At 34.4% G+C, this 27,556-nt stretch overlaps 1 protein-coding gene across 1 annotated transcript in view; it reads right to left on the reverse strand.

The window, feature by feature from the left end:
* DMD (dystrophin) overlaps positions 1 to 27,556 on the reverse strand; it is a 2,035,184-nt gene that overhangs the window by 1,281,796 nt on the left and 725,832 nt on the right. Inside the window, exons 31-34 of the mRNA XM_065901098.1 lie at positions 27,017 to 27,127; positions 26,449 to 26,622; positions 20,321 to 20,476; positions 16,574 to 16,744 (exon numbers count right to left, since the gene is read on the reverse strand). Coding sequence (XP_065757170.1) covers positions 16,574 to 16,744; positions 20,321 to 20,476; positions 26,449 to 26,622; positions 27,017 to 27,127 — 612 coding nt within the window. The remainder of the gene's footprint in view (positions 1 to 16,573; positions 16,745 to 20,320; positions 20,477 to 26,448; positions 26,623 to 27,016; positions 27,128 to 27,556) is intronic.

Below are 27,556 nucleotides of genomic sequence, written 5' to 3' on the forward strand. Positions count from 1 at the left end.
GGGTACATATGAATATGTATGCATACATAAACATGATTGACTTATTTATTTATGATTGCACATATTTAATAATATACATACTGTCCATCTAAACATATTCATATTTACTTAATTTGTATAAGTATTGGCTAAAGGTAGATCTCAGAAAACCCATCCACAAATAAGCAACTGCTTTTATTTATTTACTTATTTACCATATTATTTTATTTTATTTTTCAACATCTTTATTGGAATATAATTGCTTTACAATGGCGTGCTAGTTTCTGCTCTATAACAAAGTGAATCAGCTATACATATACATATATCTCCATATCTCCTCCCTCCTGCATCTCCCTCCCACCCTCCCTATCCCACCCCTCCAGGCAGTCACAGTCACAAAGCACCGAGCTGATCTCCCTGTGCTATGTGGCTAAGCAACTGCTTTTAGAAAATTCAACAATTATTGCACTCCTGTATTTCTACTGCAGGTACTTTCAAATTTTTGGTGCCACAAACCTGTTTGGCATCTGGTGAAACTTAAGTATCCTTTCTCATAATAATGTTTTTAAAAGGATAAAATTAAATGCAATGGATTTAAAATTAAAAACAATTATACTTAAATAAAACATACAAAATATATTTTTAAAATTTGTGAGACAGTAATACATGTTTTCTTTCGTAACATGTATAACTACAATGATCTAGCAACAAACCTTTAGGATAATTTCAAAGTAGTGATTAGCACCACTAGTGTTTTGAATTATATTCAATGACTAGAATGTAATATAAAATTATCTGTCATAATTTTATCTGTGACTGCTGGCAAAGTCACAGGAACTACTGATACTGCTGGGATTTGTTGCTCACACTCATAATTGAAAAAATGCTTAATTTCAGTTAGAAGTAAATTAAAGAGATACTATTAAAATCCCCTAAGAGAGCACCAGTACTTCCTAAGACTTGATTTTCAAACCTGTAAATAAGCACATTTAATATTAGAAATTATGTAGAGAGTTGATGGAAAACTGATCCTAGTATAAACTTTACTGTCAGTTCTACGTACACTCTTTCTTGTGACGTGTCATGGCGGACCACATGACCATCTTGCATTTCCCTGCCTCTGCCCCCGATCCCTCCCTCGCCCACATACAGCTGTTGGACCTTCCCTGGTGGATAAGTCTGAGCCAAACAGATACTCTCTCAAGAAGTTTAACTGAGAGATACAGAATCTATGGTAATACCCCAGCTGAGAAGTCATTTGAAATGGAGCTGATGTCTTTACTGCAGCAAGTCAAAGCCATAGTAAGACAAAATTATTGGGTAGCAGCAATGACAAGAAGTGGAGGGAGACCTTTTGCAAAGAGGCAAATGAAATATATGCACAGAGAATAAGAGAAGTGGTCCAAGTAAACAACAGGAAGATGGTCTCTATGAGGCCAGCATATATCCTTAGTCCTATATATTCTCAAGGTGCATTTCTATCTTTGTAGTATACAGAAATAACTCTTATGGCTGCCTTTCCTCCATACTCTCAGGTCCTGATCTACTCAAAAAATATATAAATACAGACACACACACATATACACATTTTGCTTTTTCTTTCGCTATGAAATAAGCAGGGGAATAAATGAGGTTAAAAGATGGTATAAAATAATTTCTATATAAAACACAGTCATTGTTTCTTCAATTCTAATATATACTTTTCTATTTGTTTTTCTTTTTCAAAATAAAAAAGTATCTGAAATTAAGGTAATTAATGCTAAATGAACTTATCAGCTACCATGCAATGGGCTATTTGTAATGTAGCTGTCATCTGTAGCACATGAGTGAGCTTAGCAATTCATAAAAGGAATTCCTTCATGTATTAATCACAAATGTTACTGAGCTCCTGCTAAATGGGTCACTATTACAGCAGAGATGTAGGTGATTTTACCTAGTGTCTTTTAGGAAATTATGAGAAATGCCATCTTTGGGTGGAAAAAGCCCTTCTGCAGTTTGACTTGTGACTGCTCATGGGCTAGATTCCAGCCCTTTCATTCCCTTTGTCTGCACCCTTGTGTAGCACACAATCTTTACAACCATACATGGTAGCCACTATTCTAGGCACTGTGGATAAAATGATAGAGACACGAAGTCCTTACCTTTATAAAACTTATATTTGAGTATGACAAAAATATGAAAATATATGTAAATGAGCATTTCCTACTTCCTATATTCCAGACTAGTGCCTTGTCACTATAGCTCATTTACTCATAAAGGTAACACCTCACAAAGTTAAAGAAGTTAAAGCTTAATTTATATTTGGATCACTATCTCTTCAAATAACTTCAGAAAGATGATAGTATGTTTAAACTTTGATACAAAAAGTCGTTGCGTACACAGACATTTGTCCCTTCTAAGCCAGGCAATGCGATTAAAGGCAGTGGAAGTTTCCAAATCTCAGAAGAGATCAGAGAAGTTTTGAATTTAGGAAATATTGCTGCAAACAGTTAATGGGTCACAAACAACTATTATTCATTAAAATCTACCCAAATTCTCCAGCTAATTTTCAAGAGAAAATGTTTAATGTCCAGGGATACTTCATTCAGTTAATAAGAACAAGAAAACAGGAAATGTGGACTAATTTCTGGTTTCATTTTATGTTTTTCAATGTTGTAAGGTAAAACTCAAACATGTTGAAGTTAACACCGTCATGAACATGAGCTTGAAAAAAAACAGTGTTCATTGTGGTAGTGTATAACCGTTTATGGCCAAAAGTGAATAAGGAGAAAATTTACACTCCTACTGTAAAAAGACCTAAAGTCAAACCTTTACATGTGGTGTTCAAGAATAAACTGGTATTGAATCATTTGTATAAATGCTATTTTTGGTTAGGAAAAAATATTGTGCTCGTTTAATGGATTTTTTATTTTCCCCCACAAAAGCATTTTTTTTTTAAAGAAGATGTTGGAGGTAGGAGTTTATTAATTAATTTATTTATTTTTGCTGTGTTGGGTCTTCATTTCTGTGCGAGGGCTTTCTCTAGTTGTGGCAAGCGGGGGCCACTCTTCATCGCGGCGTGCGGGCCTCTCACTATCGCGGCCTCTCTTGCTACGGAGCACAGGCTCCTGACGCGCAGGCTCAGTAGTTGTGGCTCATGGGCCTAGCTGCTCCGTGGCATGTGGGATCCTCCCAGACCAGGGCTCGAACCTGTGTCCCCTGCATTAGCAGGCAGATTCTCAACCGCTGCGCCACCAGGGAAGCCCACCACAAAAGCATTTTTAATTAATGGCATGGCTTACAAATAAAATGATCTTAGATTTAAAAAAATATGCTGATCTTGCTCTGTGAAGATTTTACTTAAATTTCAATGAGTCAATGTACATTAGATGATTAATACCCACTCTGCACTGTGCCATTCACTGCCAGAGATAAGGAAGGAGGCAGTCTCTGCATACCTTGCTCTAATGCTACCTCAAGTCTAGCTGCAGAGAAAAGTTGAAACACAAGCAAACAATTTGATATCATATTAGAAAGAACATAATTTTGAGGAAAAGATAATTCATGGCTGAGATAAGCATGAATGGCTTCAAGGGAGAGGTGATAATTGAAACCAGAGTTTACCATAAAGGACGGGATGGTTTAGACTGACTAAAGACAAAGTATAAAATGATGAGAAAGTACGAAGGTTGGAATCAAAAGCCACCAAAAGGGGAATATGGGGTACTCACTGGAAACTAAAAACATATATTTTAAGATGTCAAGGAACCATTTTTCCATGCTCTAAAAGTCTCCCTTAACAGAAGAATGTCTATACTTGCAGATATATTGAGAACTGAATTACTGAATTAAACTACAGCTACTCTGTTGGCCATTCTCTCCATACCCTTACCTCTTTAAGAAAGGTAGACTTATTTATGGGGTTGGTGAGATGGGGAGAAATAATTGAAAATACACTTCTTCCTCTCAAAAGGCATTCAATCCTCAGCACACATGGTTTCTTCTGTTGCCTTATGAGGTGAGGGTTGGAGAGGGTTTGGGAAGGTCTACCCTTCTGAATTGGCAAATTCAAATTCAATGATTAAATTGAATAAATTGTAAATCAGCTCTCTTAGTTTTTTTCAATCATGCAGTAGTATGACAGATTCTAGGATCAATTTTAAGGTTGAATTAAAAGCAAAATTATGGACACAGTTTTATTTTGACCTATGACATGGTCATAAGTCTAGTTACAGGAGTTTCAACAGCAGCTTAATGTGAACTATCTACTTGGTGCTTGGGGTTTTATGATACAGGAAAAAATATGTCAGATAAGAGTAGAACTCAATGTAAATATCAATTGCCACAAAATCTAACATTTTTCTTTATTTTCCATATCTTTAATTTGTAACATTTGATAGCTCCAGAATAATAGTTGAAATATTAAACACTACCCTCTATGATTTTAAAGAAACAAATTTGCTCTCTACTTTTTCGTAGCCATAGCAATTTTTTAAATGCTAGAACAATTTTCTTATAATAAAAGAAATGGGTAGCATAGGTTAATTTCTCCTAATTAAGACACTCACCCGTGTGTTCATGTGAAGGATGGAAACTACATTCTGATTCATCCCTCATACCTATAAGTTAAATCACTTGAGTCTAATTTTAAGTGGCCTGAGAGGTTCAGGATTTCACCATCAGCTTCATCAACTCTCTTCACTGATGAGGTAGCAGGCTGGAAAAACCTGTTCTGTCAGTCTCTGTTGATCATAAAATTATGTGATGGAAACATCTTTAATTGATTTAAAGGTAAAAAGTGTTGGATTAATTATCTGGTCCCATAGGAACACATCCACAGATATTTGCCAACAGGGGCAGAGAAACAAAACCCACTTGCGCTTGACCCTCTCTTTCACCCATTTCACATTTTCAGAGGTCCAATGCTTTCCACAAATTCTCCTGGAATTTCTGATGGATTTATATTCTTAGGATAACTTCTCAATCTGATTTCCTATTATTCCCACCCTCTCCCCTTTTTTATGAATTCTTTTTTTTGAATTTTATTTTATTTTTTTTCTACAGAAGGTTCTTATTAGTCATCAATTTTATACACATCAGTGTATATATGTCAATCCCAATTGCCCAATTCATCCCTCTCCCCTTTTTTTATCTCTTAGGTGTCCCCTGTCCCATAGATTCTATCTTCACTCAGTCCCACCTTTAGTCAAATGTGTGCCATAACACCATTTCCATATATTTTCCATCCTTTACTAGGATGCTACAAAATTCCTGTTTATTTGATCTTTATCTCTTGTGCAAGTTCCCACTATATGGATGAAGAGTTAACTAACACACCCAAAAAAGGTATTTTAAAAGGTTACCCTCACCAAGTGAATTCTGCCTTCAGTCAGTCTGCATGAATATTATACCATTTCTGGTCATCAGAAATGGGAGAGTTTTCACCTTTAGCTACAAAACATATTCACGGGAAAAAAGTGAACAAATTTACCACATTACTGCAATTCTAAGATGTGCATTTGTCACATATTAAGGTCTCTGAAATTGAGATAAAACGTGCAATATATGTTCACATTTAAGGTGGTGGTGTTTCTTTTGATCCACAATAGCTGTAATTAAATCAACAGTGTATCATTCAATCTAATATGTCTTAAATGTGATAAAACATGATATTAATTGTTTTTTCAGGTCCTACATTACTCTGCCATGGTCCAAGGATTCGAACATATTTTATTATTAGGCTAATGTGATGGAATAATATAATGATACATTTTTAAAGAATGTAAAACATTAAATAGTGGATTTTATACCAATGTGTATTGACTTTTTATTAATAATGCATTGCCTATTAAAAAAGAATTTCATGAAAGCAGAATATGCAAAACAGAAATTATAGCTATAACTATAATGACAGTGAATAGTGACTCCAGTGGCATTTAACAGATGTTCTACTTTCTAAGTAACAGCTGCTTGATGCATTCATTGTACAAAGTTAATGATCTGCTAGTGTTATTTCACTTCACAGATAAATTACTGTGCTCTCTTTAAAAAAGATATGTAATTTTTCACGGGAATGATAGTGTAACAGACTGTAGAAATAAGTAATAGTTCTCCTGCTTTTATAGCTAAGGGGAGTGGTGAGTTGATGTAATTACCCAGATAATCTAGGACCAGAGGCCAGATCTCTTTAAACCGTGAAAGATAATTGTTAAAAAAAAAAAAAACTACAGGACATCATTGGCTGAACTGAACGTAGATCTCGTAAGACTGCTTGTACTGCACTAGCTAGTGGTTCTCAAACTTTACTGAATATTAGAGACACTGGCCACACTCAGACCAATTAAATCAGAATTTCTGCGGGTGGGCCCTCAGCACTGGTAGGCTTTTAAAGTTCCCCAGGTGATTTCAATGTGCGGCCAATGCTGAGAACCACTGGCAAAACAGAATGATACATTATGTCATGAGATCTTAGTGGGTAACTCTCATTAAATTTTAGCACTGAAGTGACAGCAGAAGGATAATTGAGGAAAGTTATAATTGTTGTTCCTAATGTTGACTATTATAAAAATTTGTCCCTGAAATAAATGTGAAAATCATGACTTGTTACGTAAGTGGCTATTTAGACATGAATTATTTTGCATTATAATACCCTGAGTTAAACTCAACATTTGAGAGAGAGTGTGTGTGTGTGTGTGTGTGTGTGTGTGTGTGTGTGTGTGTGTGTGTGTGTGTGATTCTAACACGTAACTCTTGGTATCCCACGACTACTGTTAATAAAAATTAAAGGTCAATTTATGTAAAATGGTAAATATGAATTATCCAAAAAGTTGATGGATTAAACTATTAAACTATTAAACCTTTAAACTATTAAAGGACAAAAATTATTTTTCTAGGGAATGATATTTAACCATTTTAATTTTTAGATAACACTGTGAATATTAAAGGGCTTTAATATAGCTGAATTATTTAACTGGCTTTGAATTTTTGGCTACTGAAATTAAATTAGGAATGAAAGAAATCTGTTAGCAGTTAAATCAGAAAATCATGTAGATTAAACTTTGCTGAAGCTTATATTTTCCAGACATAATGATCATCCGAGATATAAACTTCTATTTAATTACAGAAATATTTATTTTCCGATGGTTATATTTCTGTGCTCAATTCATATGCTAAACAACTGGGACCAGTAATGGGATATTCAGAATTGATTTACTTATATCCACCTAACCAAAGTGATTCTTTTTTTTTTTTTGGCCATGCTGCGTGGCTTGCAGGATCTTAGTTCCTTGACTAGGAATTGAACCCATTCCCTTCTCAGTGAAAGCACAGAGTTCTAACCACTGGGCCATGATTTTAAGACATCAACAAATAATATCTAAAATCTAATATCACACCAGTGGCCATAGATTACAGACTAAATAGGTGATAAATGCACACAGAATTTTCATTTTATTATTTTTATGTGGACTTATACATTGTGCACTTCAAATTTAGCCATGCTGTATTTTATTCTCATTGCGGATGACAAATAGCTTTTTGTCACTTTAGATACCTTAAAATCAGAGATAGTGTTGGATTCTAGTTGCAGAGTTGCTATATACCAGGACTTCTATTTTCTCATCTATAAAATGGGAACATTTGGTCAGATGATTGTTTCCATTTGGTCTAAAAATTACCAAACTCTGAAAGCAAATCAGCATTTTTCTCTTCTCTCAAGAAACGTTTTGGCATTCTTTTAATTTTTATCTCTTAAATTACAATTTACTATATAGAAGAGATTTTTATTGAGCACGTACTACATATCAGATACTATTTTATGCGCATGGGAAAAACCAGTGAACAAAACAGATACTTTCCCTGTCCTTTTGGCAAGTGAAACTGTTAATGCCCATGAGAGTAGGGGTTATCATGACAGCTCAGGGATCTTGTACAGTGCTGGTACTCCAACTCCCCAGGTGCTGGTAACCTCCCCTAGTTTGCCTTACCCTCCCCTTCTGTTGTCTCTGTCTCTACACTAGAGCCATCAGTGTTTCTGACCTCAACCTGGCAAGATCCATTATCAGAGATTTGTACAGTACAAAGAGGGAATATATGTGATCATTCATGGAGTGACAAACATCACAGTTGTGGTTTTCTTATGGCATCTCTGTTGTCCAGACCATGCAGCTAGAAGTGATCCACTCTATCAAAATCTTAATATTAATTTTCCCTGTTTATCACTACTCTGATGGAGGCAAATTGTTGAATTTAAAAATAGAATGAGGGACTTCCCTGGTGGCCCAGTGGTTAAGAATCTGCCTGCCAATGCAGGGGACACGGGTTCGAGCCCTGGTCTGGGAAGATCCCACATGCCGTGGAGAAACGAAGCCCGTGCACCACAACTACTGAGCCTGTGCTCTAGAGCCCACGAGCCACAACTACTGAGCCCGTGAGCCACAACTACTGAGCCCGTGAACCACAACTACTGAGCCCATGTGCCACAACTACTGAAGCCTGTGCACCTACAGCCCGTGCTCCACAAGAGAAGCCACTGCAATGAGAATCCCGCACACCGCAATGAAGAGTAGCCCTCGCTTGCCACAACTAGAGAAAGCCTGCACATAGCAATGAAGACCCAATGCAGCCAAAAATTTAAAAAATTAGAATGAAACAGCTACTGGGCTTTAGGAATTTCAAATTAGTATTAACGGTTTAACTTTGCAATTCCCATTATAAACTTTTTATCTTATTTCTGTTATTCTTATTCTAAAATGTTTTATTCCTGTTATTTTAATTTTTTTTCTTGCCACTCCTGCAAGACCGGGAGAAGTAGCTGTTTCACCTAACACACAGAAACAAACACAGAGTCAAGCAAAATGCGGAGATAGGGGAATAGGTTCCAAATGAAAGGAGAAGTAAAAAAAAAAAACACAGATAAAAATATCTCAATGAAATGGAGATAAGGAATTTACCTGATAAATATTTCAAAGTAATGGTCAAAAAATGCTCACTGGACTCAGAAGAATGGATGAATACAGGGAGAACTTCAACAGAGACAGAAAATATAAGTACCAAACAGAAACTAAAGAGCTGAAGATTATAACAACTGAACTTTAAAATACACTAGAGGAGTTCAACAGAAGACTAGAAAAAGCAGAAGAAAGAATCAGTAAAAATATGTGGAGATTAAACAACCAACTACTGAACAACCAATGGGTCAATGAGGAAAGCAAAGAAGAAATTTAAAGAAATACCTTGAGACAAATGCAAGAGGATATATACCAAATCTATGGGATGGAGAAAGCAGTTTTAAGAGGGACGTTCAAAGTTCATAGAAACATAGGCCTACCTCAAGAAATAAGGAAAATCTCAAATAAACAGTCTAACTTTACACCTAAAGGAAAGAGAAAAACAAGAACAAACAAAGCCCAAAGTTATTAGAAAGAAGGAAATAATAATGGTCAGAGCAGAAATAAATGAAATAGAGACCAAAAAGACAACATAAAATATCAATGAAACTAAGAACAATTCCTTGGGAAAGATAAGCAAAATGGACAATCCTTTAGGTAGACTCACTAAGAAAAAAAGAGAGAGGGTTCAAATAAATAAGACCAGAAATGAAAGAGGAGAAATTACAACTGACACCAAACAAATATGAAGGACCATAAGAGACTACTATGAGCAATTATATGCCAACAAACTGGACAACCTACAAGAAATGGATACATTCCTAGAAACATACTATCTTCAAAGACTGAATCATGAAGAAATAAAAAATATGAATAGACCAATTACTAGTAAGGAGACTGAATCAATAACCAAAGAACACCCAACAAACAAAAGTCCAGGACCAGACAACTTCAGTGATGAAGTCTATCAAATATTCAAATAATATTTAATACCTGTCCTTCTCAAACTCTTCTAAGAAATTGTAGAGGAGCAAGTGCTCCCAAGCTCACGTTATGAGGCTAGCATCACCCTGATACCAAAACCAGAGAAGGACACCACAAAAAGAGAAAATTACAGGCCAAGATCTCTGATTAACATAGATGCAAAAATCTTCAACTAAGCATTAGCAAATGAATTCAAGAATACATTAAAAGGATTATACATCTTGATGAAGTGGGATTTATTCCAGGGATGAAAGGAAGCTTCAACCTCTGCAAATCAATCAACATGATACACCATGTTAACAAGATGAAGAATAAAAATTATATGATCATCTCAGTAGATGTAGGAAAAGCATATGACAAAAATCAATACCAATCCATAATAAAAATTCTCAACAAACTGGATATAGAGGGAATGTACCTCAACATAATAAAGGCCATTTTTCACAAACCTACAGTTAACATCATAATGAAGAAAACTGAAAGATTCTCCTCTAAGATCAAGAACAAGACAAGGTTGTCCACTCCCCCCACTTTTATTCAACATAGTATTAGAAGTACTAGCCTGAGCAATTAAGCAGGAAAAAGCAATAACAGGCACCCACATTGGAAAGAAAGAAGTAAAACTGTCACTATTTGTGAACAACATAACTTTACATATAGAAAACCCTAAAGACTCTACCAAAAAACTTTTAAAACTTATAAATTCAGTAACTCAGCAGAGTACAAAATCAATACACAAAAATCTGTTGCATTTTGATACACTAAAAGTATCAGAAAGAGAAATTAAAAAAATAAACCCATTTACAATTTCATTGTAAACCCATTCTACAATTCCATTAAGAAGAATAGAATGCCTAGGAGTAAATTTAACTAAGGAGTTAAAGAACCTATACACTTAAAACTGTAAGACACTGATGAAAAGAGTGAAAAAAACACAAATAAATGGAAAGATATTCCATGCTCATGGATTGGAAGAATTAATGTTGCTCAAATGTCCATATTACTCAAAGCAAACTACAATTTCAATGCAATCACTATCAAAATTCCAATGACATTTTTCCCAGAAATACAACAAACCATACTCAAATATGTATAGAATCACAAAAGATCCTGAATAGACAAAGCAATCTTTGAAAGAAGAAGAATATAGGTGGAGGCATCATGCTCCCTAATTTCAAATTATACATCAAAGCTATAATAATTTAAAGAGTGTGCTTTTGGCATACAAACAGACACACAGATCAGTGGAACATAGCCCAGAAATGAACCCATGTATATATGGCCAATTAATCTATGACAAAGGAGCCATGAATATGGGGGGAATGACAGTCTCTTCAATTAATGGTGTTGGGGAAACTGGACAACTACATTCAGAAGAATAAACCTGGACTACTATCTTTCACCATATACAAAAATTAACTCAAAATGGATTAAAGAGTTGAATGTAAGACCATAAAACTCTGTAAAGCTTCTGGACATCAGTCTTAGCAATATTTTTTGAATCTGATTCCAAAGGCAATTGCAACAAAAGCAAACATAAGCAAATGGGACTACATGAAACTAAAAAGCTTCTGTACAGTGAAGGAAGCCATTATCAAAATGAAATGGCAATCTACTGAATGGGAGAAGATATTTGCAAATCACATATCTATAAGGGGTTAATATCCAAAATATATAAAGAGCTCATACAATTCAGTAAGAAAAAAACTCAAATAATCTGATTAAAAAATGAGCAGAGGATCTAAATAGATACTTTTTTTCCAAAGGAGACATACAGATAGTCAACAGGCACATGGGAAGATGCTCAATATCACTAATCATCAGGGAAATGTTAATCACCACAATGAGATACCCCTTCACAGCTGTCATAATGGCTATTATCAAAAGGACAAGAAATAACAAGTGTTGGCAAGGATGCAAAGAAAAGGCAACCCTAGTGCACTGTTGGTGGGAATGTAAACTGGTGCAGTCTCTACAGAAACCAGTATGGATGTTCCTCAAAAAAAAATTAAAATAAAACTATCATATGATCCAGCAATTCTACTTCTGGGTATTTATCAAAAGAAAATGAAAACAATAATTCTAAAAGATACATGCACCTGTATGTCCATTGCAGTACTATTTACAATAGCCAAGATATGAAAACAACCTAAGTGTCCACTGATGTATTAATGGATAAAGAAGATGTGATGTACACACACACACACACACACACACACACACACACACACACACACACACACACACTGGAATACAACTCAGCCATAAAAAGGAATGAAATCGTGAAATTTGCTACAACATGGATGGACCTTGATGGTATTATGTTAAATGAAGTAAGTCAGAGAAAGACAAATACCATATGATTTCACTTATATGGGGAATCCAAAAAAACAAAACTTACAGAGAACAGATTGGTAATTGCTAGGGGGGACGGGTGTTGGGGTGTGGGAGAAATGGGTGAAGGAGGCACTCAAGAGGTACAGACAAAGACAAATACCATATGATTTCACTTATATGTGGAATCTAAAAAGACAAAATAAATAACAAAATAGAAACAGAGTCATAGATACAGAGAACAAACATGTAGTTGCCAGAGGATGGGGGCAAGATAGGGGAAGGGGATTAAGAGGTGCAAACTTACAGTTATAAAATAAATGAGTTATGGGTATGAAATACATAGTGTGGGGAATACAGTAAATAATAATAATCTTTGTATGGTGACAGATGGTAACTAGACATCATGGTGATCATTTTGTAATATATAGAAATATAAAGTCAATATATTGTGTACCAGGAAGTAACATAGTTTTGTAGGCCAATTATACTTTAAAAACAAACAAACTCATAGAAAAAGAGATCAGATTTATGGTTATCAGAGTAGGGGGTTGGGGGAGGGGAAATTGGATGAAAGTGGTCAAAAGATATAAACTTTCAGTTTTTTTTGTTTTTTTTTTTTTAACATCTTTATTGGGGTATAATTGCTTTACAATGGTGTGTTAGTTTCTGCTTTATAAACTTTCAGTTTTAACATAAACAAGTACTCAGGGATATAGCGTACAACATGATTAATTAACACTGCTGTATATTATATATGAAAGTCGTTAAGAGAGTCAATGCTAAGCTTTCTCATCACAAGGAAAAACATTTTTTCTTTTGTTTGTGTATGAGATGATAGATATTAACTAAACATATTGTGGTCATCATCTCATGATGTACATAAATCAAATCTTTATGGCGTACACCTTAAACTTATACAGTGCTGTATGTCAATTATATCTCAGTAAAACTGAAAGAAAAAATAAAACGTCAATGACTACTAAAATGGAAAAGAAAAAAAAAAGTTGGATTTTTTCCACCTAGTGCGGTATCAAAATGCTGCCTGAAACGTCCCAATCTCAGGATTTTTATTGCTGGTGATGATGCATGAGGTGGAAAGAACATCACTTGATTTTCGAATAAGTGATTAAGCTTGTGCTACTGACTACATTATAGAAAAAATAAAAAGAATGTGGGAAATGAAAAAAAAGAGGTACAAACTTGCAGTTATAAAGTAAGTCATGAGGATGTAACGTACAGGATGGTGACTATAGCTGACAAAATTATATTACAAATTTTCAAGTTGCGAAAAAAGTACATCTTAAAAGTTCTCATCACAAGAAGAAAAAGATTTGTAACTTTGCATAGTGACAGATGGTAATGAGACTTGCCGTGGTGATCATTTCACATTGTATGCAAATGTCGAACGTTTATGCTGTACACCTTAAACTAATACAATGTTATATGCCAATTATACTTCAATAAAAAGAAACCAAAAATAAATAAATGAATTTGTTTTGAAAAGAAGTCTGACATTTATCTTTTGAAATGGCAGGTGAGACTAACAGTCTGAGTCAAGTTCTCCATCTACCAAGAAAGCATTTGAAATGAGAATGTACTAAGGAGTCATGGGGTTTCATGTATGAAAGTTTAACTTTTTTTTCATTTCAAGAAAGTAGAATCATTATCATAAATGTGACTGCTTTATATCTGTAAGCCGCATGTTTTTACTATATGACTGTAATTTTTGAAAAAGCTTCAGCACCTTCCAAATGAGTTTATTAAAAAATTATGTGATTAAGATGTAAATGTGTATCCTTTTCATTTGACCACTAAGGGGTCTAAAAGTATATCATTAGCAGCTTAGTGTTTCAAAAGATCGAGAAAGAGTGATAAATTATCATATAGACAAAGAAAAACGCCAGATTTCTATCCTTTTTTTCCTGTTGTATCTCAAATTAGTATTGCTCCAGAGTTTTATGGAAAATGCTTCAGATAGACTCAGTAAGCTGAGCCATCTCCAGAACACTCAAGCTTTCTAATATGACAAGGATTATCTAGAAACCTTGCCAAGTTCTTTATCTTATATTTTAATGATTTTATGGTGAAGCTAAAGCAAACATATCTCCTTAGGTGACATATTCAATGACCTTATGGAGACTCTGGAATTTTGAGTTCATACGTGGCATACTTCTGTAGTTTCACCTCAGTCAGTTATACATTGTAGTCAGAATTGTTCAAATTCCCTTCATGTATAGCTCTACTCCTTTGCGCACCATTATGTTAGCATTCCTCATTATATTTAGAAAGCTACTCTACTAATATGGGATGAATTGTGTTCCCTCAACATTCATATGATGAAATCCTAACCCCAGTACCTCAGAATGTGACCCTATTTGCAGACAGGACATTTAAAGAGGTAATTAAGTTAAAAAAAAAAAAAGGTCATTAGGGTAGACCCTAATCCAAAATGACTGGTGTCCTTATAAGAGAAATTGGGAGACATGCATGTACAGAGGGAAGACCATCTGAAGACAGCTATTTACAAGACATGGAGAGAGTCCTCAAAAAAAAAACAACCCTGCCAAAGCCTTGGCCTCAGACTTCCAGCCTCCAGAACTGTGAGAAAATAAACTTCTGTTGTTTAAGCCTCTCAGCCTGTGGTATTTTGTTAGGCCGCCCTAGTAAACTAACATATCCATTAAACTGGATATGAACAACCAAATATATTGTCCCTAGCATTAAGGGAAGGGTGACAGAATGAAGCCTGGATCATTTTCATGAATCCTCTACATGTCCCATGGATGTTTTACCATATTTTATACTTTAATAGATCATAAATATTTTCTGGGCTTTTTTAAAATTTATGAGTACTTATGGTTGAAACTGCGATGCGTAGGTCATATATATATAGAGAGATAGATCATTCAGGACTTTCTCTGTCTTTATCTTAGGATGGAAAAGGAAAAGGTGATACTGCTCTGGCCAAAAGTGCTGTCTGTCCCTGGGAATGCATTCTCTTTTTCTTCATTTTAGTATAAGACCTACTCATCATTTCAGCAGGACACACTGGCTACCCAGCCAGATAGAGACCATCTTTTGCCACCCTCCCTGAAGGCTAGATATGATCATGTGATTAAGATCTGGCAAATGGAATTTTGGCTTATTTCTTATAACAGCCCAGCTTGCACCTAAATACATGATTGTCATTGATCCCAACTAAATTATCACATAGAAATATGATGTTTGTTTGGGTGATAAGGGGAAATAAAAGGCCAATGTAACTTCTAATCTGTACCCTCTGTACACTCACTACTGTAATAATCTCACAATATATACGATCCTGAACTAATAACTCCAAGTAAATATCTTATCTCTAACAACAAATCTATTCTGAAAGGGAAGAAAAAGACATTTATTCCCTAATGTTTATTTGACAAAAATTGTATGTAACAAATGTTTACATCTACTTGTCATCTGAATCTACATAAAGAAAATGTTTTCAGTTTTGATCTCATTGTATGACTAAGTTTTTACATAATGCAATTAAAATTTCCCAAATTTGGATAATCTAGATAGGCTTCTTGAATTCAGAATAAAGCACAGATCTCTTAAACATCTAGTTAACGCAGGCACATGTCTGTTAATTTAAAAAAATGAGGGGGCAGAGTGTGCTATGATTTATTTTTTTCTAAGTGCCCAAAGGCTTGGCAAAGTTTAAGGTGAAAACACATTATTAATATCAACTATTTACTTTATATCAACACACTTTTAAGTAATGTAGTAATATATCAACTGAAAAAAAATATTAAGCTATTAGTGCCTTGACCTTGAACTGTAGAGAACAATGATGTCTGATTGGCTGTCAGAGAAACAGCAAGAATCTACCAGTTGAGGATTAAAGGAAATCCCGTGCCGTTTGGTGATGGCAACGATAGTGGTCATACAGACCCCATGAGATTTTTTCTGTGACTGCGACATCAACAATCTGCTGATCTTGTGAGTCTGTCCTGCCCAACTGTCTGCAGTCTCTGCATCTTTGCCTTCCTCGTGGCTGTGGGGTCCACCTGAATAGTCTCTTAGGCAAGCTAGGAAACAAAGAATCTCATCTTTGGACTCACTTTCTGACTAATGATGTATATATTTTTAAGGACTGATGTATATATTTTAAGGATGAATATATTTTTATTCATAACCTACCTAATTCTAAACAAGCTTTGGAGAGACACTTGCTAAAGCTTCCCACTGGCTTTACTGTATTCCTGAAATATACAGTTAAACTACTGATGAATTTTTGAGGAACGGAAGAATGAAGCACAATAATATTCATGAATCTATTATCATTGCACACTAATAGTTCCTTGAAAAATCATATTGCTGTATGTTTCATGTATGCTAAAAATAACCTTCAGTGATATAGGTTTTACCTTTCCCCAGGCAACTTCAGAATCCAAATTACTAGGCATTCCTTCCACGGCTGATCTCTTTGTCAATTCCATATCTGTAGCTGCCAGCCATTCTGTCAAGGCATTCATTTCCTTTCGCATCTTACGGGACAATTTCAAGCATTTCTCCAACTGTTGCTTTCTTTCTGTTACCTGAAAAGAATGATAATAAAATGTAGTTTGGTTTACTTTTTCAATTCAAGTTTAATTTTAGCTACTTAATTGGAAATTTCATATTTTTGTCATTTTAAAATAAACTTTTTCTTACTTTTTAAAAATAATATTTTAGAAAAATTATATATTCTGAATATTAATAGTGAATAAGCACAGTCTAGGGAAGATGAGATCGTTTCTCCAAAAGATAGTGTCCTGCATCAGGTAGAAAGAAAAGCTATTATTTTCCCTAATATAAATAAAAAATAAATTATGGACAAACTTTTTAAAATAAATAGAATGATATAAATCAAACTGAAGATATGACACGTTTCTTTTAGAAACCCTTCAGTCATCTGTCAAAGAGATGGGCAAGAACATTTACAAATGAGGCTTGCCCTTACTGGTAAGGAATCAAAATGGGGAAAGAATACTATTTCTCTCCAAAGGCAAAAATATTTATAAAATACTTAGAATAGCCAATTTTACTGTCATTGCATCTTTAAAGTGCCTCACTTTTGCACAAAAACAACACAAAGAATAGGTCACTTCCTCCTTAAATATACATTTATTACCCAAAGGGGGCAACAAAATTTGATACCATAACACAATTTTCACTCTCATTAATAGAGAAATCATGACTTGATCCTGTGTTCCAGTTCTCAGTGTTTAAAACTAAGACCCTCAAAGTCAAATTGTTCCATGTTCTCACACAGAAAATGAACACATTTGTGTTTGTCCACCACTTTTCCTGATGTGCCTACATCTTGTGAATTGGCTGGTTGAATAAAAAGCCCAGAATCTCTTATCTCTTGTTGATACACACACACACACACACACACACACACACGTGTGTATATATATATATACACACACTTATATATTCTACAAACAAAATAACAATTCAGCCATAAGCATGAAAAAAATGGCAAAGATATCTTTAAAGAATTTTAAATACTTCAATGAAGATAAATACCCTGAAACTTTGAGAAAAATTCCAAATACTCAGCAAAATTTGTTTCTTTAACAGAGGTGTGCGTACATTAAAAAAAAAAAGTGTTTAGTTGCTGAGGCTGCAAATTCAATTTTTTTTTTTTTTTTTTTACAGATTTTCCCTTCTATTCTTCCCTTCAGGGAAGTGAAAGCATCTGCCATTTTGAGTTGCAAGGATTTTACTTGTATGTGGGAGAAAAAATATACACCTTATGGTGTGTTCCTATGCATAGTTATTTTTTCTATGCATTATTGGTAGAAAAAGAATTCTAGATTCAATATTTCAAATAAATTCTATCTTCCCAGAGCTAATGCATTATTGATTTTTATTTATTCTACTTTGTTTATATCCAGATAAATAGGTTTTAATAAAACAGGAGACACTGTCATCTTAAGGAAAATTGAGTTTTACACTTTTTTTTTTTTTGGTGGAGAAAGGATACATTTAAAATAGTGCCACCCACAGTAGAAATCATTATTTCATGAACGCTTAAAAATGTAAGTGAGGCTGACATGAGTATTGAGGCTTTGAGTATGAGCATTTGAGGCTAAAATGAATATTGCTATTTATGTATATTGTAATATAATAAGCATACAGGAACTGTAAGTATTATTATATCTAGGGTGCTAGGTGTAATATCACTCAATAAAATTAAATAGATTTAGATATAAGAAACTCTATTTTTATTCATTGAACAATTAAGCTAAGTTGGTGATATTAACCAAACTAATAAAATTGTGTTAAGAAAACTGTCATGCTCTGAACTGAAATGCCCCCAAAATTAATAAACTGAAGCCCAAGCTCCCATGTGACTGTACCTGAATATAGAGTGTTTGGAAAGTAGTTAAGGCTAAATGAGGTCACAGGGTGGTACCCTAATCAGATAGGATTGTGGCCCTACTAGAAGAGGAAGAAAAAGATATCCCTCCTTCTCCCTCCATCCCTCTTATCCTCTTCTCCCCTTCCTTCCCCCACCCCTCCCACTCCCCCTCCTTCTCCACCATGTGAGAACACAGTGAGAAAGTGGCCATCTGCAAGCCAGGAAGAGGGTCCTTACTAGACTGACACCTTGATCTTGAACTTACCAGCCTCCGGCACTGTGAGAAACAAAATGTTCTTGTTTAAGCCACCTAGTCTATGGTATTTTGTTATGGCAGCCTAAGCTGACTAATCCAAAAGAGTAATACATATTGAACTGAGGCAAGTAAAATGATTTAAATTCTGAAGACCATTAAAATAGAAGGGTTTGTATATTTATATAAAAAGAATAATACATTAAGATATCCTCTGTTTCCATAAAACAAAACCACTATTGTTGAAGGTGCTCGGAAGACTTAAATATGAACAATTTTTTCTCAGAAAAGGAATACATGACTTCTGCCATTTTATAATATGATATTTGTACATATTCCCTTTATCACTCATGTTTCTAAATCTTTATTTCAAAAATAAATGCCTGCCCCACATTTTTGCTGTGCTCTGTCATGCTTTTAAAGCTAAGTATGATTTCTTAGTAATTGTTCATTTTGCTTTAATGATATTACTCAGTGCCAAATGGTTAAATAAACATACACTTCCAAATATACATTTTCAGGGATAAAGAGGTCTTCACATCATCGTAAGAATCATTCACTCCTTAATAATAATCAACTCAGGACACTAAGAGTCCTCTAATGTCATTTTTATTGTTTTAAATTCAAAGTGATTTATTCTACATTATGTTAAATTTACTCTTGCAAAGGAAAAGATTTTGTGCAAATTCTTCAAGGCAAAGAAAAGGCCCAGACAATAATTTATATTTGAAACAGCTAATTCTCTTTCAAAACTTTAAATTAGAAGGTTTTTTAAATATAAAAATAAAGACTATCAACTAATATGAATGGTGATTTTCAGATTTTCATTTGAATCTAAAACTAACTTTCTCTCAGTGATAAGTAATTTGCAATTTGTAGCTTCAAGACATAACCTTCAATCTACTTTCAGGGTGCAATGTTAGAATTCTGACTCTGCATGGCTACTTCTCAAATATGGGCAAGCATTTACATTTGTGTCTAAGATGAAGTGACAATTTTCTCATTGATGTTGTTATATTCAATAAAGTTGGGAACCTGAGCCGTAAAAACAGACACTCTTCTCCCCAGTGGTCTCAGTAAAGCTCTTTCTATGTAGAATGTATCAACTCCACTGTACCTAAATATAAGTCGGTATATTAGTTTATAAAATTACCAGCCTTTGAGTCATCACAAGTAAATATAGACAATGAAAAGAAGGGGCAAGTTTAGAACAAAGAAACCCTTTTAGAATTATCTGATGGGCCAATAAAAATCTCTCTGAGCTGTACATATTTTTTAATGTAGACTGAAAAGAAGACCCTCGCTGATTAATTACTGTTTCTTAAGAACTGCAAATTGGAATTTATCTATCTCTCTGTCTATGTATGTATCCATGTATCCATCTATCTGTAGGGAGTAAATGATTTAGCGTTCCTAAGACATTAATTGTGCATAATTACTGACTCTTACTTTACAATATATAAGGAAAGTGGGAAGTAGCCAGTGCTTGTAGTTTCAGCATGCACACACCTTTGCTCCCAGCTCATTATAATGCAATTTCAAAGCCGTTACTCTTTCATCAAGCTCTTTAGGGTTTTCCGTCTGCTTCTTCTGTACAATCTGACGTCCAGTTTTGATCACCATTTCCACTTCAGACTTCACTTCACTCAGACTTTTATACAAGTTCTAAGTTAAAACATAAAACAAAACAGAATAATAAGCAATAGTGTCTAGTTCATACTATTATTAATAAAAAGAAACAGGAGTAGAGATCACCTGAAATGCTATTCTATGGTTACAGTTTTAATGGAGTAGCATTTTGCAGCTGTGGTCAATATCTAGCTTTTGCATTTTCTGTTGATTTAATGCTTCTATTTGTAATTATATGTACACATAAAGACATGCATATTGTGTAGTTATACTTACCAAAGTAAGGGTACATAACACATATATTTAATTTTTCATTCCAAGTTTATAAAGATCATTTCTAAAAGTTATATGATTTCTATTGGGTTGGTCAAAAGGTTCCTTCAGTTTTTAAAGTAAAAATGAAAGATACATTTTTCATTTTCACCAAGAACTTTATTGAACAACACATTCATTGTTTTGTTCCACTACCTTCTGCCATTTTTCAGGTAGCTTCATAATTCCATCTTCCCAAAATGTCTTATCTTTTTGAGCAAAGAACTGTTCCAGGTGGCTTTTACGGCCTTCCAGGGAATTGAAATGTTTTCTATTAAGAGAATTTTGTAAAGACTGAAATTAATGGAAATCTGAAGGTGCAATGTCTGGTGAATACAGCAGATGAATCAGAACTTCCCAGCCAAGCTGTAACAATTTGTGCCTGGTCATCAAAGGAACATGCGGTCTTGCGTTATCCTGATGGAAGATTATGCATTTTCTGTTGACTAATTCTGGACTCTTTTTGTCAAGTGCTGCTTTCAGTTGGTCTAATTGGGAGCAGTACTTGTTGGAATTAATCATTTGGTTTTCCAGAAAAAACTCGTAATACAGGACTCCCTTCCAATCCCACCATGTACAGAACATCAACTTCTTTGGATGAAGACCAGCCTTTGGCATGGGTGGTGGTGGTTCATTTCGCTTGGCCCACGATCTCTTCCGTTCCACACTGTCGTACAGTATCCACTTTCCATCCCCCGTCACAATTTGTTTTGAAAACAGAACATTTTCGTTACATTTAAGTAGAGAATCGCAGGCAGAAATACGGTCAAGAAGTTTTTTTTCACTTAACTTATGTGGAACCCAAACACCAAAGCAATTCACATAACCAAGCTGGTGCAAATGATGTTCAACACTTGATTTGGATATTCTGAGTATGTTGGCTATCTCCTGCATGGTATAACATCAATAGTTCTCAAAAACTGTCTCGATCACTATCAACATCAACTGGTCTACGCAACCCTGGAGCATCATCCAGTGAGAAATCTCCAGCACGAAACTTCGCAAACCAGTTTTTTTTTTAACATCTTTATTGGAGTATAATTGCTTTACAATGGTGTGTTAGTTTCTGCTTTATAACAAAGTGAATCAGTTATACATATACATATATCCCCATATCTCTTCCCTCTTGCATCTCCCTCCCTCCCACCCTCCCTATCCCACCCCTCTAGGTGGTCACAAAGCACGGAGCTGATCTCCCTGTGCTATGCGGCTGCTTCCCACTAGCTATCTATTTCACGGTTGGTAGTATATATGTCCATGCCACTCTCTCACTTTGTCACAGCTTACCCTGCCCCCTCCCCGTATCATCAAGTCCATTCTCTAGTAGGTCTGCGTCTTTATTCCTGTCTTGCCCCTAGGTTCTTCATGACCAATTGTTTTGTTTTTTAGATTCCATATATATGTGCTAGCATATGATATTTGTTTTTCTCTTTCTGACTTACTTCACTCTGTAGGACACACTCTAGGTCTATCCACCTCACTACAAATAACTCAGTTTTGTTTCTTTTTATGGCTGAGTAATATTCCATTGTATATATGTGCCACATCTTCTTTATCCATTCATCTGTTGATGGACACTTAGGTTGCTTCCACGTCCCGGCTATTGTAAATAGAGCTGAAATGAACATGGTGGTACATGACTCTTTTTGAATTATGGTTTGCTCAGGGTATATGCCCAGTAGTGGGATTGCTGGGTCATATGGTAGTTCTATTTTTAAGGAACCTCCATACTGTTCTCCATAGAGCCGTATCAGTTTACATTCCCACCAACAGTGCAAGAGGGTTCCCTTTTCTCCACACCCTCTCCAGGATTTATTGTTTGTAGATTTTTTGATGATGGCCATTCTGACCGGTGTGACACGATATCTCACTGTAGTTTTGATTTGCATTTCTCTAATGATTAATGATGTTGAGCATTCTTTCATGTGTTTGTTTGCAATCTGTATATCTTCTTTGGAGAAATGTCTATTTAGGTCTTCTGCCTATTTTTGGATTGGGTTGTTTGTTTTTTTTTATACTGAGCTGCATGAGCTGCTTGTATATTTTGGAGATTAATCCTTTGTCCGCTGATTCGTTTGCAAATATTTTCTCCCATTCTGAGGGTTGTGTTTTCGTCTTGTTTATGGTTTCCTTTGCTGTGCAAAAGCTTTGAAGTTTCATTAGGTCCCATTTGTTTATTTTTGTTTTTATTTCCATTTCTCTAGGAGGTGGGTCAAAAAGGATCTTGCTGTGACTTATGTCATAGAGTGTTCTGCCTATGTTTTCCTCTAAGAGTTTGATAGTGTCTGGCCTTACATTTAGGGCTTTAATCCATTTGGAGTTTATTTTTGTGTATGGTGTTAGGGAGTGTTCTAATTTCATTCTTTTACATGTAGCTGTCCAGTTTTCCCAGCACCACTTATTGAAGAGGCTGTCTTTTCTCCTGTATATTCTGTATATTCTTGCCTCCTTTATCAAAGATAAGGTGACCATATGTGCGTGGGTTTATCTCTGGGCTTTCTATCCTGTTCCATTGATCTATCTTTCTGTTTTTGTGCCAGTACCATACTGTCTTGATTACTATAGCTTTGTAGTATAGTCTGAAGTCAGGGAGCCCGGCAAAACACTTTTGACATGTTTGATCAGCCACAGCACCTTCTCCATACACTGAACAAATCTTTTTTTGCATTTTTACCTTTCTTGAAATAATATAGCATAATATGCTGAAAACATTGCTTTTTTTCTCCCATCTTCAATATTAAAATGGCTAAACAAAAATCCACCAATTTTGATGTGTTTTTTTAGATGCATGCTGATATGACAGCTGTCACAATACAATCTAACAAAATTGTTTTGAATGAAGTTAAACACAACTAAGTGCTAGTGGAGCCATCTTACAGTAAAAACCAAACAAACTTTTTGGGCAACCCAAGTTTTTAAATGTTACAATTATATAATTCTAGCTGTGAGTTTGGAAAAATTCATTTACTCATTCCCCAGGTATTTGCTGAGTGCCTGCTTATACCAGACAGTATTTGAGTCACTAGAGAATCAGTGGTGGCCAAGCCAGACACGTTCAGTGTTGTTCTCATGGTGCTGTTATAGTCGGGATAAAACATCTAAATTTCCAGACCATAATTTCAATATATATTAAATCATATATAAGGAGGGAAGGTAATTTTAAATGTTAATTAATTATACAAATTAATTTTCTTAATGGGGCTGATTAATTAACTATAGAGTGATATAAAATATTATGTAAAACTCACATGTACATCACAACTATAAAGAACACATATATTGGTTCACAGTAGTATACTGCCATAACAAATCCTCATGAAACAAATGTCATAGCTTTCCCTGGTAGTTATTTTACTTGGAAAGATATGTGCATTTGAATGTATGCATATATGTATGCATGCGTACATGTACATATGTATATGTCTATATGTATACATGCATATGTAATAGTTTACTTATACATTGCTGCATTAAGTTGTTCAGTGGTGAGTCTGAACAAATATTTATTTTACTGGTACTAAGAAATAAAGTTGCTAGTAGGTAATTGCTGTAATTTGGGAGTCAGGAAAGAAATTAGGTTTGTTTTTTTCTTCTCAGTTTAAAATCAGTGTTTAAAACAAAGCATTTTGTAAATGCTAAGCAATTATCCTATTCATTAAGGCTACATACATAAATATTTCCACCTTAATCCCTTCTTTGATGATTGCCTGATGTTATTCCTTTATCAATAATTGTGAGTTCTTTCTGAACTTTCCATATGATTTTTTAATTCATTTACTTCTATCTTAGGAATTATAAACATATCTGGGTATTCAGAAACATTTAAATCATTAATTATCACACTGGGACTGAATTCTTGAATTTTGGAATCAGAGATACTTCCAAATGACTTACTATTTAAATTTTTTTAAATGTCAATTATTTACCTTTATGAGAAAAGCTCACTCAAAGTACTAAATAGCCATTTACATCGTATCATTCAATAGACAGATAAAATATTTAGCATTAAGAAAGGAAAACAGTCTTTATATTTGTTTGTGTTCATGTTTGTAAGACTTCTTTTTTTTAAGGCCGCGCCATGTAGCATATGGGATCTTAGTTCCCCGACCAGGGATAGAACCCGTGCCCCCTGCATTGGGAGCATGGAGTCTTAACCACTGAACCGCCAGGGAAGTCCCTGTAAGACTTTTTTTTAACAGAACAAAAATTACTTGAAAGCAAAGGCCATGATTATAGTATATGTGAGAGAGCATCTTAAGTAATGAAAAATTACAAAAGTTGTGAAGAAAATATATCCTTATGGAAGAACGACATGAATTGGTCCTGACATTTAAACCAGAACCAGAACCAGATTGAGTAAATACTTTGATCTGTTTCCTCTGTACTGAGTCAGGGCATAGTAACACCTGGGTGCAGGTAGGGTTTTTTTTTTTTTTTTTTTTTTTTTTTGCAGTTCATATTAACTAGCAGACAAGTTTTATGAGGTACCATTAGAGACCTGTTCCTAGAAAAGAATGAACAGCTCTCCCTTTGTGAATATACTTAGCCATGATGATAATGTACATGGGTCATTTTGCTCTCAATTTTTTTTAAAATGTAAGATGAAATATGCTCCCATGTATTCCTAATGTTACTTATCTAATACCAGCTAATATATAAAATGATATTCAAAATTTCTTTTGGGGGTGAGAATATTTATAATAATGACGCCACTGAAATGCAGCCTGTATTATTAAGCTACGTTACTGAATAAAAATTACTCCATAATTTTTCACAAAGAAAATTTTTGTTTATAAGAATGATATTTTCCCATTCATAATGATATGACTGAAATGTACCCAAGGGTTTCTTTTTCATTTATGTTACGGAGTAGAAGCAGGAACAATACTTAAACACAAAGTACTAAATAAACTTTTTTCCCATTAATGTTAATAGCACTCAGTGTTTTTATTTTATGTGAATTTCTACCCTGATACTCCATAGTACACATACATTTATAATAATACTTATATTTACTCTAGTAGATGCCCTCATAATTCAGCTTTACATTATCAGAAGAGTCATCTGACTTGGTGAATTTTCAATAAGTGGAATGAAGAACACTGCTCTAAATCCCCATAGTGAAGATTTACACTACAGGCTAATAGTTGGTGCCTCTTTATTCTGTCTTTGTGGTCTGGCAGAATTTCACTGCATACCCAGCCCTGATATTTAATGGAAAGATACTAGGGTTTGGAGTAAGCATGCCTGGATTGGAATTTTGCTTTTGCCTTTCACTTGCTGTTTGTCTTTAAATTCTCTCATTTAATATGTGGCCTTGAGAATTAAAGGTGACTTGTGTGGATCACTTAGCTTCCTTGGCACTCATTTCTAGAATTGTTTTTATTACTGCGGATACTGCTGTTGTTGCTGTTGCAGACTAACATATTTCTTTCCAGGATTTCCATTTAAAAATATTTTCAAAGTTCCATAAGAATTAAACAAAGGCAATTTCCTTTATATTCTGCACAGTCCTTGAAAAATTATAGACTCAAAGAAGACATTTTCAGAAGAGGTATTAAGTGGCTACTACTTCAGTAATAGTTCTTGTCTCTCAATACACCTGTGCTAATTTTTGTTCTTATACCAAATATTGTTCCTTATTCCAATAAGGAAAGTCAAGGGGTAGCTGCATATTTGCCATCTGAAATACATACCACACAATGATTTAACTGTGACTGTACTACTTCCTGTTCAACACTCTTTGTTTCCAATGCAGGCAAGTGTATCTTCACTTCATCTAAAATCATCTTACTTTCCTGTAGACGCTGCTCAAAATTGGCTGGCTTCTGGAATAATCGAAACTTCATGGAAACATCTTGCAATTTTTTCTGTAAAGAAAAAGCACCAATTTAAATTTGCCTTCCAAATAATAACCAGTCATATTCTTGTTAACATATCTTCCTTTATTCTGGAAGATATACAAGAATAAAAATAAAAACAAACTGAAGAAACCCTCTTTTCATTTGTCCAGCACAAAGAATACATGCATTTGGGAGAAGAATTCAGTAATTGTTCTTAAAGTGATACTAAATAAACGACAATTTATTAACCTATTTTATCCTTAAAAGGTAGAATTCAAAATAGTCTGTATCGTTTATACATTATTTGTAGTTTTCAACTAATGCCCTTAATTCCAATTTGCTAATAAGCAAGTTATCTAATATAGACTATATTTTAATATCCAACTAAAACAAGCTCCTTAGTTAATGGAATAATACATACCTGTGTCACTTCAATTTGGGATAGTACCCTTTGGGCAGTTTCCTTTCCCTGGTAATGTTTCTTCATTTCTTCTAAACTGATCTCGTGACTTGTCAAATCAGATTGGATTTTCTGTTGGGAGGACAGCATTATAAGTCAGCATGCTCTGCAAGTTACTGCAAAGAACAACTCATCTTCCAAGAAAATGGAATTTGAAACTCTCTCAAAACATTATTACAATGTAGCCTCTTTCAAAATGACAATAAATTGATTTTTTTACTTATCAAAAGTTATCAAAATGAAATTATTTATCTCCTATTGGGCTTATTAATAAAAATAAATTATCCTTTTGAATCAGTGATAATGAATAGCTATTTCAGATATAATTTTCAGTAGGAAGTATCTATTTATATCTAATATGTGAAATTTATATTCTTTTATCTTTGTATTTACATTCAAAGCTGACCAAAGATGTTAGCCTTTATTTAAAAAAAGCCAACTATGGCAGCGATAAGGCATAACGAGAAAGTTGAATGTGGACAATATTCCTTAATAGTGATC

The sequence above is a fragment of the Phocoena phocoena genome, chromosome X (genome assembly GCF_963924675.1).
Source record: "Phocoena phocoena chromosome X, mPhoPho1.1, whole genome shotgun sequence".
In the NCBI taxonomy this organism is placed as follows: domain Eukaryota; kingdom Metazoa; phylum Chordata; class Mammalia; order Artiodactyla; family Phocoenidae; genus Phocoena; species Phocoena phocoena.